The sequence below is a fragment of the Solea solea genome, chromosome 2 (assembly GCF_958295425.1).
Source record: "Solea solea chromosome 2, fSolSol10.1, whole genome shotgun sequence".
NCBI lineage: Eukaryota > Metazoa > Chordata > Actinopteri > Pleuronectiformes > Soleidae > Solea > Solea solea.
This window is the reverse complement of record NC_081135.1, coordinates 24,617,427-24,630,651: the sequence shown is the minus strand read 5'-3', so window position 1 is coordinate 24,630,651 and position 13,225 is coordinate 24,617,427. Positions and strand designations below refer to the sequence as shown.

The 13,225-nt window shown below is 38.6% G+C and overlaps 1 protein-coding gene across 2 annotated transcripts; it reads left to right on the top strand.

The window, feature by feature from the left end:
• The first annotated feature begins 7,154 nt into the window (after window positions 1–7,154).
• LOC131474451 (ankyrin repeat and SOCS box protein 9-like) lies at window positions 7,155–11,933 on the top strand. Of its 2 annotated transcripts, none has more exons than XM_058652317.1 (7): window positions 7,155–7,469; window positions 7,600–7,679; window positions 7,871–7,978; window positions 8,394–8,544; window positions 8,770–8,904; window positions 10,953–11,144; window positions 11,261–11,933. In XM_058652317.1, the coding sequence occupies exons 1-7, from the start codon at window positions 7,385–7,387 to the stop codon at window positions 11,458–11,460; spliced, it is 951 nt and encodes a 316-aa protein (XP_058508300.1). In that variant the 5' UTR covers window positions 7,155–7,384; the 3' UTR covers window positions 11,461–11,933. The 2 variants fall into 2 exon arrangements, with proteins under 2 accessions (XP_058508300.1, XP_058508292.1); XM_058652309.1 differs by having other exon boundaries at window positions 7,157–7,469; window positions 11,258–11,933.
• The last annotated feature ends 1,292 nt before the right edge of the window (window positions 11,934–13,225 follow it).

The following is a 13,225-nucleotide window of genomic DNA, read 5'->3' as shown; positions in this document are numbered from 1 at the left end:
ATACAGGAGACCGACAAAGGGCTGCTGTGAGGCAGAGAGAGTGTGTTTCATGTTCGCATGGTGAGTCTCACAACCACCATGAGTTCACCATGGCCCAGTGTCTCACTGCACATGACCTGTGACTATAGTAAACACACACACACGTATATAGTATATGTATGTGTTATTGAGAAGTGGGCATTTTTCTTCTGAGTTCTGCATCTGTTTTGTGTTCAAAAAGATTATTATGTCATAACAAACTGTCAGGTGAAAGATAACAACATACACTTGTTTGAATTAACAGACAATACTCAGAGAACATGGCTTCTCTCTTTACTATGCAGACTACTGTAATTGAACATAACAGATAGATAGATAGATAGATAGATAGATAGATATGATGACTCAGCACAGATGTGTTGTTGACAGCTTCATAGTTGATAAATGGTCTAAAATGACTGTATCGGTCCCATCTCATGCATGTGTCACTTCACCATAATCAGCCATTTCACAAACATAATGCATAAACTGTGTGACAACTGCTCCGGTATGTGTTGTGTTCCAGCCTCACTCACATTCTATAGTCACACGGCACCAGGTCTGATGTCAGCAGTGAGTACTGCATCAAATAGATTGATAGATAATTCAAATACAAGAGACACTAGGACTGCACACGGTCATGAAAGGGCCCTCGCGGCCCCCATGTAAGCCGGGGAGTGCAGCAGTTCCCTGACCTCACTGTCTCCCTCACTCAACAGTCTTCACTTGTATTCGTTTAACACAATCGGTCAATGTATGGAGAAGTTGTAGGGCACTTCCTGTTTGGTTGTGAATGGTCAAGACATATTTGTTATGCACTTCCGGTTTCAAAAGACCTATTTCCTATGTGTAGGTTACGCAGCTCCTGGTCTCACATATGAAGTTGAGAGCAGATTAGTCGAAGTGCGGCCAAGTTACAGGGCACTTCCTGTTTTGTGGTGAAATTCGGGCTAAATTCAAAATGGCCAACTTCCTGTTGGATGAAGTTTGTGTCTGTAGACATGTTTGCGCTCTGTCGCTTGTACCGGGTATGAAGTTTCGAGGCGATCGGTCAATGTATAGCGAAGTGATCTGGAACTTCCTGTTTTGTGGTGAATGGTCAAAATTCTATTGAATCAGCAAAAACGTTTTGCCCTTCTTTTGACCAGAAGCGAGAGGGAGAGTTAATGGCAGCGTCTGAGTTTGCTTGTTTGGCCTGAGATCTGTGACGACTGCTGGAGATTTATTTGGAAAAGAAAACATCGAAAGGTTTCATCATTCACTCCCACAGAGATTGCCTTCATTGAGTGGTATCCTAATCCATATCCTAATCTTAATCCTTCACTGGCAAGGCGCAAAGTCATTTGTATGGAGAGAGCTTGAAGCCTGAGGAGTCCAGTTTTAGTATTGACTTGGTGTTTAAACATCTTTGCTGTGTTGCTGCCCTCTGCTGGTTTACAAAGAATGTGACTGTAGCTCTCATATTGTATGGTAGTGTATGTTTGAGTGAAATTCACACAGGGCTTCATCAAATAACAATTTTTTTACTTACTAACAGTGGTGGAAAGGGTAATGGAATATTCTACTCAAGTACTACTACTATTTTGATACAATTTTGCTTAAGTACAAATAAAAGTACTGGTCCAAACTAAGTAAAAGTTACTTAGTTACTTTTTTAACAAGGTTTGGGTTCTTTCTTGTGTCGTGCAAAAAGGACAAGGGGACACAAATCTCATGTTAATTGTTTTTATTTAAATACAAACCTTTACAAGTTAAAGTGCTGACAAAATAAAATATGTAAACACATAATGTATCAGTCAAAATGGGTCAAAGGTCACAAATGCTTCAACTTTCTCACTCACTCAGGGGCCTTAATTATTGCCAATTCACCTCATCCCTTCACCCAACATTTTTTTTCTCAGTAATGAATTTCTGACAAAACCAAATACGAAAATACGGAAACAGCGCCCCCTTTTCCTTTTTTGTATTGAACCAAATACGGAAAAACGGATTTTGCTTTAATGGTTAAAACTCTTAAGAATGAGTATCTAGTCTGGCCAGTAGGGGGCAGGTTAAGTAAAAAAAAAACTGTTGAGGAGCCGTGGTTTAGTAGAATTTCAAAATAAAAGTGTCCGTGTTGATATGGACCAATATATAGTCGACAATAACAAGGTTTTCATGTATTTTCCTCACATTTCTTCACTCATTTACTGCAGTGAGCACATTTGAACACTTTAAAGTGGACACTGCTTTTTCTCGTCATGTCCTCTGACTGAACACCTGCAAACAGCTGCAGTTAAAGGCACAGTTCCTGTGTGTTTAAGGATGGTTGAATGAGGTCATTATCATCAGAATTTAGGGCAATAAGAAAAAAAAAGCAAGCCATGACTTTACAGTGAAGAGTAAAAAGAGGCTTTCGGCAGCGCTGTCACTAAATACATCAGAATCCTCTGTTAAATATTGAGATTTTACAAAAGTTTACATAATTTTTAAAGTCTTTGTAACTGATCTACAGCTTTGTTTGGACAAGGACCAGGAGCCAGGACCAGGACCAGGACCAGGAGGAGCTGGAAGAGGACGAGGAGCAGCGGGGACAAGTGTGTGGTAACTGCTGCTTGTGTGATCCGCACATTTCTTAGATGTTCTGTTGACTGTTCTTGTTCTGTTCTCCGGGAAATGTTAATGTCATTATTTTCTCCATTAATCGAGTATTTGTTTGGGCCAGAAAATGTTTGAAAAATGTTGATCAGTGTTTCTCAAACCTGGAAATGATGATTCTCAAATGTCTTTTTTTTATCCACAAACCAAAAACCAAACGAAAACTGCGTGCGTCATTTCAATTTCAATGAGGATTTCAATTTCATCATCAACGACTGCAATAACGGGAGGAAATAGCTCGCCTTGAAAAGGCTTAAAAACGCCTCGAAGGTGCTAGCTGACACCTTTTTGTGGACTAATGTCTGCAAAAACAGTATGTCGTCCAAAACGTGACAAAAAAGTCATAGGTTGGTATTTCGTCCAAAAATTAACAAAAAAGTCATAGTTTAGTAAGTTGTCAAAAAAATTGCAAAAAAGTCATAGTTTAGTATGTGGTTCAAAATGAGACAAAAAAGTCATAGTTTACTATGTTGTCCAAAATGTGACAGAAAAATCATAGTTTAGTATGTCGTCCAAAAATGGACAAAAAAGTCATAGTTTGTATGTCGTCCAAAAATTCACAGAAAAATCATAGTTTAGTATTTTGACCAAAATGAGATGAAAAAAATCATAATTTAGTTTGTCGTCCAAAAATTGATAAAAAAGTCATAATTTGGTATGTCGTCCAAAAATTGACTAAAAAGTCATAGTTTAGTCTGTCGTCCAAAAATTGACAAAAAAGTCATAGTTTAGTATGTCGTCCAAAAATTTACAAAAAAATCATAGTTTAGTATTTTGACATAAATGAGACGAAAAAAATCATAGTTTAGTATGTCGTCCAAAAATGGACAAAAAAGTCACAGTTTAGTATGTCATCCCAAATCGCTCAAAAAAGTCATCGTGTCATCCAAAATGAGACAAAAAAAGTCATAGTATAGTATGTGGTCCAAAATGTGACAAAAAAATCATAGTTTAGTATGTCGTCCAAAAATTGACAAAAAAGTCATAGTTTAGTATGTCGTCCAAAATGAGACAAAAAAGTCATAGTTGAGTATGTCGTCCAAAATGAGACAAAAGAGTCATAGTTTAGTATGTCGTCCAAAAATTGACAAAAAAGTCATAGTTTAGTATGTTGTCCAAAATGAGACAGAAAAATCATAGTTGAGTATGTCGTCCAAAATGAGACAAAAGCGTCATAGTTTGTATGTCGTCCAAAAATTGACAGAACAATCATAGTTTAGTATGTCGTCCAGAAATTGACAAAAAAGTCATAGTTTAGTATGTCGTCCAAAATTAGACAAAAATGTCATAGTTTAGTCTGTCGTCCAAAAATTGACAAAAAAGTCATAGTTTAGTATGTCGTCCAAAAATTTACAAAAAAATCATAGTTTAGTATTTTGACATAAATGAGACGAAAGAAATCATAGTTTAGTATGTTGTCCAAAAATGGACAAAAAAGTCACAGTTTAGTATGTCATCCCAAATCGCTCAAAAAAGTCATCGTGTCATCCAAAATGAGACAAAAAAAGTCATAGTATAGTATGTGGTCCAAAATGTGACAAAAAAAATCATAGTTTAGTATGTCGTCCAAAAATTGACAAAAAAGTCATAGTTTAGTATGTCGTCCAAAATGAGACAAAAAAGTCATAGTTTGTATGTCGTCCAAAAATTGACAAAAAAGTCATAGTTTAGTATGTTGTCCAAAATGAGACAGAAAAATCATAGTTGAGTATGTCGTCCAAAATGAGACAAAAGCGTCATAGTTTGTATGTCGTCCAAAAATTGACAGAACAATCATAGTTTAGTATGTCGTCCAGAAATTGACAAAAAAGTCATAGTTTAGTATGTCGTCCAAAATTAGACAAAAATGTCATAGTTTAGTATGTCGTCCAAAAATTGACAAAAAAAATCATAGTTTAGTATGTCGTCCAAAAATTTACAAAAAAATCATAGTTTAGTATTTTGACATAAATGAGACGAAAAAAATCATAGTTTAGTATGTTGTCCAAAAATGGACAAAAAAGTCACAGTTTAGTATGTCATCCCAAATCGCTCAAAAAAGTCATCGTGTCATCCAAAATGAGACAAAAAAAGTCATAGTATAGTATGTGGTCCAAAATGTGACAAAAAAAATCATAGTTTAGTATGTCGTCCAAAAATTGACAAAAAAGTCATAGTTTAGTATGTCGTCCAAAATGAGACAAAAAAGTCATAGTTGAGTATGTCGTCCAAAATGAGACAAAAGAGTCATAGTTTGTATGTCGTCCAAAAATTGACAAAAAAGTCATAGTTTAGTATGTTGTCCAAAATGAGACAGAAAAATCATAGTTGAGTATGTCGTCCAAAATGAGACAAAAGCATCATAGTTTGTATGTCGTCCAAAAATTGACAGAACAATCATAGTTTAGTATGTCGTCCAGAAATTGACAAAAATGTCATAGTTTAGTATGTCGTCCAAAAATTGACAAAAAAAATCATAGTTTAGTATGTCGTCCAAAAATGGACAAAAAAGTCATAGTTTAGTATGTCATACCAAATCGCTCAAAAAAGTCATCGTGTCATCCAAAATGAGACAAAAATGTCATAGTTTAGTATGTTGTCCAAAATGAGACAGAAAAATCATAGTTGAGTATGTCGTCCAAAATGAGACAAAAAAGTAATAGTTTGTATGTCGTCCAAAAATTTACAGAAAAATCATAGTTTAGTATGTCGTCCAAAAATGTGATAAAAAAGTCATAATTTAGTACTTCGTCCAAAATGTGATAAAAAAGTCAGTATGTTGAAGTCGTGGGTTCTATTATTGAAAGACTTCCAAATTGTGTAAAAAAAAGCGTACAAGGATATATAGCTCATGTGGTTAAATGAAAGACTGGAGTTCAGATGGTCAGGGGTTCTAATCTTACATGAAGTGAATGTTTAAGTAGAACATTGTGGAAATTTACCTAATCCCCGTATTGCTTGTTTTGAATGGACTGGTGAACAGTCCAGGGTGTACCCCGCCTATCACCCTATGACAGCTGAGCTTGGCACAGCACCCCCCGCGACCCCCTGGTCGAGGACAAAGCGGTAGATGATTGATGGACTGTGGGAGGAAGCCAGAGGACCCGGAGAAAAGCCTCGCACACAAGGGGACAACATGAAAAACTCCACAGTGGAAGTTCCTTGTTCCAACTGGGTCTCGAACCCAGGTCTTCAACGTTTTAAGAGGTTCAACGTGAGGACAAATAGCTCATGTGGTTTAGTGAAAGACTAGAGTTCTGCACGTCAGGGGTTCCAATCCTGGATGAAGGAAGTTTTATTTTATATTTTTCCCATAAAAAGACAAAAAAAATTCCTAGGGGTTCACTCCCTGGACTGTTGACCACACACTTGGGTCCAGGTGTCCAGTAACTGCTGCTTAAAAATGATGAGCACATGAATGAGACTTCTGTGTGATTAATGTGTTCACATCATTTTTACATTGTTAACAAGTGAAAACTATGGACGAGTCAAAGTGACAACATTCAATCAATAAATACACCATTAAATGATGACTCAAATGTGTGTCACATTCATTTATTCACATTGGAATTAAATACATAAATGTCTCATTATTAAATGTTACATTCATTCATTAAAATACCAAATTCATTTGATGTAAAAAGCATATAATTTCTTCACTATTTAATGAATTATTTCATGGTCCTGTGTTGCAGTAAATCATGAAATAATTCATTAAATAGTATTGAAGTAATTCTATGTATTTTTTTTACATTACATGAATTTGATATTTGAATGAATGACACATTTAATCAGACGTGTATGTATTTAATTCCAATGTGAATGAATGTGAGTCATTATTTAATGGTGTATTTATTGATTGAATGTTGCCACTTTGACTCGTCCACAGTTTTCACCTGTTGATGTGAACACATTAAACAGAGGCTCTGTTGACAAGTGCTGTTAACGTCCGTGTGAGGTGATGGAATCACAGGTGAAAGAGTGATGGTTTGGTCCATAAAATGTGCTAAAATATTGTGAGTGTTTTTTAAAGGTGAAAATGATGATGTTGTCAAACGTGTTGCTTTTGTTCACAAAGCAAAAATGACTGAGTTTGAATGATTTCTTTGTTTTTATGGAGCAAAGAAAGCAGACAATGTTGCCATTTAAGAAGCTGTAAAATCAGAAAGCTTGATTTCATTCTTTAAAAAACAATAGTTTGTTGTTAGTTTACACCTGACATGGAAATGTGTTGGGATGCACGACATTATCGTTATGGGCAGATATTGGCTTTGAAAAGTTAGACATTTGAGAATCATCATTTCCAGGTTTGAGAAACACTGATCAACATTTTTCAAACATTTTCTGAAATAAACAAGATATGGAGTTTTGACTGAGTTTTAGAGAATAAAATGATATATTTAAAGGACCACAGCTTCCTCCCCTCCCCCCCCCAACCCACTTGCATGGGCGTGGATGTAGAGTCTCAAATTACAGACCTGCTCCACAGGCCACTCTGCTCCTGCCTCTCGTGCCTCAGTTGAGACACTAAGGCTAATTTCAAACAGCCTCCTTCCTGCATGGCAAGATGTTTGTGTGCGAGGAAATGACATCACAGCACCAAGTCGCAGTGAAAACAGATGAGGAGCAAAACTTCATTCAAAATGTGCTTTTGACTCAAGGGTTGGAGCCTCGGATCCAGACTCCCCCCCCATCAGGCGAAACCAAATAGACAATAAAACAACTTCTGGAACAACACAAGGACACAAACATGTCTGCTGGTCCCAGAGAGACTCAGCGAGACACAACATGTCAAACTGGAGCTGCGGTTTTTTTGTCAAACCCTTTGATGAGCGGTGAGTAGCTGCTGGCAGCAGGAGCTCACGCTGCAGCTGGAATGTATTCTCCATGTCAGTTGAACTCTTATTTATGTGATTGAAAAGTATGTTAGTGAGCGAGACCATTGTTTTATGTGTCTTCACCAAGATGTGGAATCAGACTGGTCTCCAATTCATGATGCCGCCTTTAATGGACAAGTCCTGGCTCTGCAAAGACTCATCACTCAGGTGGGATTTTCAACATAAAGTGCATTATAACATGCAATTTATATACAGTATATATCTCATTCAATGGTTTTTCCCTCATAGTTTGGATTCCTCAGTATTAATCTATGAGCAAAGATCTTGAGATGATAATAGCTCGTTGTGAATATTTCAAACCTGTCTTGTACATAAACTACCATGTCCTCTGTTCTCAGGGTAACTGTGTAAACCTGAACACACTGGACCAGGTCTCTCCCCTCCATGGAGCCTGTGTACAGGGACACCTGGCTTGTGCCAAACTTCTGATGGAAAACGGGGCAAATGTCAGGAAAATGTCATCATCTAGTTATGCTTTTTTTCTATTTATTTTTTTTATTTTGTGATTGCTCTATAGTTTAGATCAGGGGTCTGCAACCTGTGGCTCTACAGGTGAACAAAAATGGCTTTTGTTAGACTAAAAGTTGGAGACTCTTGGTCTAGACGACGGCAGCCGTATTAATTATTGCTGGCTTTAACTTTGTAAAGGTGCTTTTGGGGTAAGAGATTAACCTGCTGGCAAGTATTTGGACTCATCCGTGAATGCACAATAACACATTAACAATCAAAAAAAAGTTCCAGATACAAAGTCCAAAGTGCTGGAAACGCTGCTACTCAGTGTTTTGTGCATGTAAATGCGACTTAGTTTGTCTCGTGTGTGTCAATACGACTTAATCTGACACTTCTTCTCCCTGTTATCAGTTAAACAGCTCAACTGTGGACGGACAAACTCCTCTGACGGAAGCCTGCGCCCGAGGCCACGTGGCCTGCGTATCATTACTCCTTCAGCACGGAGCCACTCCTGCGGGGACGAGTTATACCAGCTCTCCAATCCACAGAGCTGCAGCTAAAGGTTAGGGTCACATTCCTCTGCACACACTGATGATAAACGCTGATCCAGTATAATCCACAAGAATGCTACAACGTCAAAAGAAACACACACACACACGCTTTGAAACACAGTACATATATTTGAAGTGAAACGTTTGTATCTTGTCAAATACAAGCAGACTTTCAAAGCAGCTCCTCTTCAAGTGCATCATTTCTCTTTGTGGTGATTTTCCGTGCATCTGTCAAGGTCACCCAGAGTGCATCGGGCCTCTCGTCCAGCACGGCGCGGACGTGGATCAGCAGATTGATCAGTCGGGCTCCCCTCTCCATGTTGCATGCTCTAATCAGCACCTGAGCGCGGTGAGGAAACTGCTCCAGCTCGGTAAGAAAGCTCTGAACTCTGACCTCTCACCTGTACATGTTAGGTTGACCACAGCAACCGAGAACACGATTCAGAATAATGTGTATCGGACAAGAACTCACACTGCATCCAGTGGTGAAAGACGTCGCTACACAAATCTGTCCTTACTACAAATAATACTTAAACAAGTACAAGTACTACATTTACCCATTTCAGTAGAACTTTATTGACTAATAATTACTATTTTGACAAGAGAAACACATCTTGAATGTGACTATGTCCTAGTTTATTTGCTCCTGTGGCAATAAACTGAATAAATTTACAAATAATGTACAGATGAATAGATTATTAAAGCAGTCAATGCAGCCCTGTGTTTGAGTTAAACTTATGATCACTGAAGAAATTTATGGTTTTACAAAACATCCAGGTCTTTTTTTTTTTTTTACAGCTCTTTGAGAGTAAAACTGATTATGTTTTATTGATGCTTTCATTGTTTAGTGTTTCCAGGTGGAGGCTTGTTGAAACCTAACCATTTGAAAAGTGGTTCAATGTGTGGTTGTGCACAGAGAGAGTGTTATTTCTGGATCTGCTGCCATGATTTTGATTCTTGCCAGACAATACAGTACATTTAGACAAATATTGCACTTCTCATGAGAAAAATTTTAACACCGCATTTGTACGACAGAACAGATTTTTGAACATAGACACCTTTAGTTATGTAACATCTCTGTGTGTAGATTTCATGTTCTGTCTCCTCGTGCCTGCGTGGGTTTCCTCAGGACTCTCCAGTTTCATCAAAACATGTATGAATGTTATACACATTCAGTCAGGTTGGTCCAAAGAGTCACAAGATGCATGCTGAAGCACCCTCTAGAGGTGAAAACATGAAGTGCCGTTGGCTTCAGGTCGCACTTAAGCGTACTGGTGCATAGTAGGTGCCCTGCCCTTCCAAATGTTGGACACCCTAAATATCTCTTATTGTCATTTAATATACATTATTATATACATACAGAAAAAACAAAATATTGTTCTGCCCCAGCCCGTACAGTACCACCCACAGAAAGACACAACAGGCTAAAAAGAAAGAATATATATATTAATATAAATTGTCTATACTTGGGTTTGTGACCCAGTCGGAACAAGGGCCTTTCTGCATGGAGTCCCCCGTGTGTGCGTGGGTTTTCTCCAGGTTCTCCAGTTCCCCCCCCCCCCACAGTCCAAAAAAACATACAGATTTTGGGGATTATGTAAACTGGACACTCTAAATTGACCGTGAGTGAGAGAGTGGACGGTTGATTGTCTCTATATGTGGCCCTGTGATGGACTGGCAACCTGTCCAGGGTGTACTGGCACCAGCGACCCCTGAGACCCTCATGTGGAGGATAAAGCAGTAGAAGATGAATGAATGAATGAATGAATGAATTGTCTATAGTCTGAATGAGCAGGAACAAAAGCTTCCATGTTTGTTTTCCGACTTCTCAACTGAAAAAAAATTGAAGGTGACTTATGATGTAAATAGAGAAAAATCATAAAAATCTATCTATATATATTATCTGCTGCCAAGCAACGAAATTTCGTTGCCAGTTTTCACTGCTGTGTATTCTGTGCAATGACAATAAAAGGAAGTCTAAGTCTAAGTCTAAGTCTAATATTACTATGAAACTAAATTTTTATTACCACACTATTGCCATTTTTATTTCTAAGCTGCACTAAAAATAAGATTAGACCATAATAAGTACATTATAGAAGTTATATTGGCGTGATATTATAATGCTTGTGCGTTTTTTTTTTTTGTCCTTTCTGGGAGTGGGAACATTTGCAATATTGTGACCACCCTATGCATCCATCTTTATTTGCTTGAAATCCAACAAAAAGAACTTGAAAAGAAAGACCATAATACTACCTTCAGGTTAAAAACCACACTATAGCCATACTGTTACTATGTGTGTGTGTGTGTGTGTGCCCTGTGCCGACGGTGAAGAAAAGCATTAATTTCACAGTGAGAGAGGCTCCTCACCAGTTATGTAACGTGAGGACATCGTACCTCATTAGTCTCCTCTCTCCCTCAGGTGCTAATGTGAACAACAGCGTGTCTGGTGATTTGCCCCTGCACATCGCCGCACGTCTGTCCAACCCCGAGCTGGTGTCTCTCCTGCTCGACCACGGGGCAGATCGCTCCCTTAGGAACCTGGAGGGGAAACGGGCACAGGACCTCGCACCTCCCAAAAGCCTGGCAGAGAGACTGCTGAGACAATCAGGAGGTATTCAAAATCTCACAGGAGACTAAAGGTTTTCATCGTCTTTACATGGGGCTGGTGCCAGTCGCTCATAATCTAAACATCTTTCTGTCATGGTTCCTGACGTGCGGCCCCAGAAGTGTCACCTCTAACGCAGCTGTGCAGACTGAACATCAGGAAAACGGTGGGCAAACAAAGGCTGGAGGGGATTCAACACCTTCACCTCCCCACAGAACTGAAACACCATCTTCTCTACCAGTCAAACCTCTGTCCTCACAATCACTGCAATTCTGGTCAACATCCACAGGGGGCAGACTTGCACAACTTTACTGTGAGATGACGACAACATGGCTCGTTCTCCCTTATGACAGAGTAAGACCAGTCTCTGCTTTTACATGGAGCAACATTTGAGCTCAAAAGATCCAATAAATGTTGGAATTCTTTTTTTTTTTTACGTCAATATACTCTGATTATATTAAACTACTATTGTTTTCTGTGACATTGACACTGAATGTGTGTTTGTAGGGATGCATTTTACACTGTTCTTATCATTTCTTGTATGATGTGATAATAAAATCCCCCTGAAGAATTTCCTGGAATTTTCCCTCCCTTTATCTGAGAGCAGATTCACGGAAATCAAATGACCGCAACGGTGACTCAAACAATTATTACCATGATACATTGGAGACTTTTTCTCAATAACTCGAGACCTTTTGACTGGATAAACAGAACCTATTGTGCAGCATTGACTGCACACACTCCCTCAAGGGTTTGAACTGCTAAAAAAAAACCAAAATAAAAACCTTCAACTTCTTCTTTTGTTCTCTTTCTGTTCATGTTTTCGGTTTACAAATGTCTTTCCACATAAGTAAACGATGATACAATTAGTCGACTTGGGTTAGTGTGACATGGACATTGAAGACAGTGTTGCATATTGTGTCCAGAGAGGAAGAAGAAAACGTGTTTGTGGTTGTGCAAGGGCTATATTGAGACACCATGCAAATAGTTCTGAGAAGAAAATAGCCGTGTCCCAAGAGTCTAGATTATATTTTCAAAATCAAGCACAGCAAAATAAAAACCACACATGAACACTGAATACAAGGGGATTTCGAAGTAGACCAAAAATGTATATACATAAAGCTTTGCAGATGCTTAAGTGGAGAATCATGCATCCATTAGCTTCTAATTTTAACACAGTACTCTTCTTATAGAAGAAAAAAGATGTTGAGGAGAGACAACATCAAAGATTAGAGCAACCTGTCAGCTGTCAAGATTACTGTATGAACTAACATTTATAAAGGACTCACTGACCTCTGACCTGTGCGTTAGTCTGCAGATTCTGTCGATAAACTCGCTCCACAGGGACAGATTGTAAAAAAAAAAGAAAGAAAGAAAGAAAGAAAGAAAACCCTGGTTCACAGAAGATGGAACATTTCTAGGGCATGGAGAATATAATATATATATATAAACACTTACAGATAATGATTTTTTATACTACTCCACAGTTACTGGAATTCATTCATGTCACGACTGCTGTGTTATAAGCATCGATTCCAATCTGTCATTAAGAGAAATGATGAAAAGGACTGTGAGCAGTTCACTGTGGACATAAACGTCCTCTCCACGGTGACAAAACAACAGTTGCTCAACTCGCGGTGCACCCTTCTTGTTAAATGCAGCACTCATTAACTTCCCATCGATCTGCCCGTCCCAATTTGCCACTTAAACTAAATCATTGTCCCCTCAAACATCGCACGAGTGCAGGGGGGGGGGGGCAGCCTCACGTTGAGCCACGCTTCGATTTAACTGGTGTGTAATGTTAAATCAATACTGTGGAGGAGCTTCTAACTCCAGAGGCGGCTGGTAAAAAGATATAGAGGTGGTACTGCCAGTAATTAGCCACACACCTTGACAATCAGGTGAGACAAGTCTGTCTGGAAATGACAGTCACATGACCGCTGAAATCATTTTCCACTTCAGCCGCTGTGGCATAACCGATCTTGGCATTCTGCTTTGCTATTTGAAGTGTATCTGAACAACCGTCCAGGTTCAGTCAGGATTTCTGAGTCGCTCTCACATGCACTTATAAATGCACCCACCTCTGT

Excerpts from the sequence above, each read along its gene's own strand:
- LOC131474451 (XM_058652309.1), top strand. The coding sequence starts at position 7,385 with ATGTCTGCTGGTCCCAGAGAGACTCAGCGAGACACAACATGTCAAACT. Across the intron at positions 7,470-7,599 it reads GTCAAACCCTTTGATGAGCG|ATGTGGAATCAGACTGGTCT; the intron begins GTGAGTAGCTGC and ends GTCTTCACCAAG. Across the intron at positions 7,979-8,393 it reads TGATGGAAAACGGGGCAAAT|TTAAACAGCTCAACTGTGGA; the intron begins GTCAGGAAAATG and ends CCCTGTTATCAG.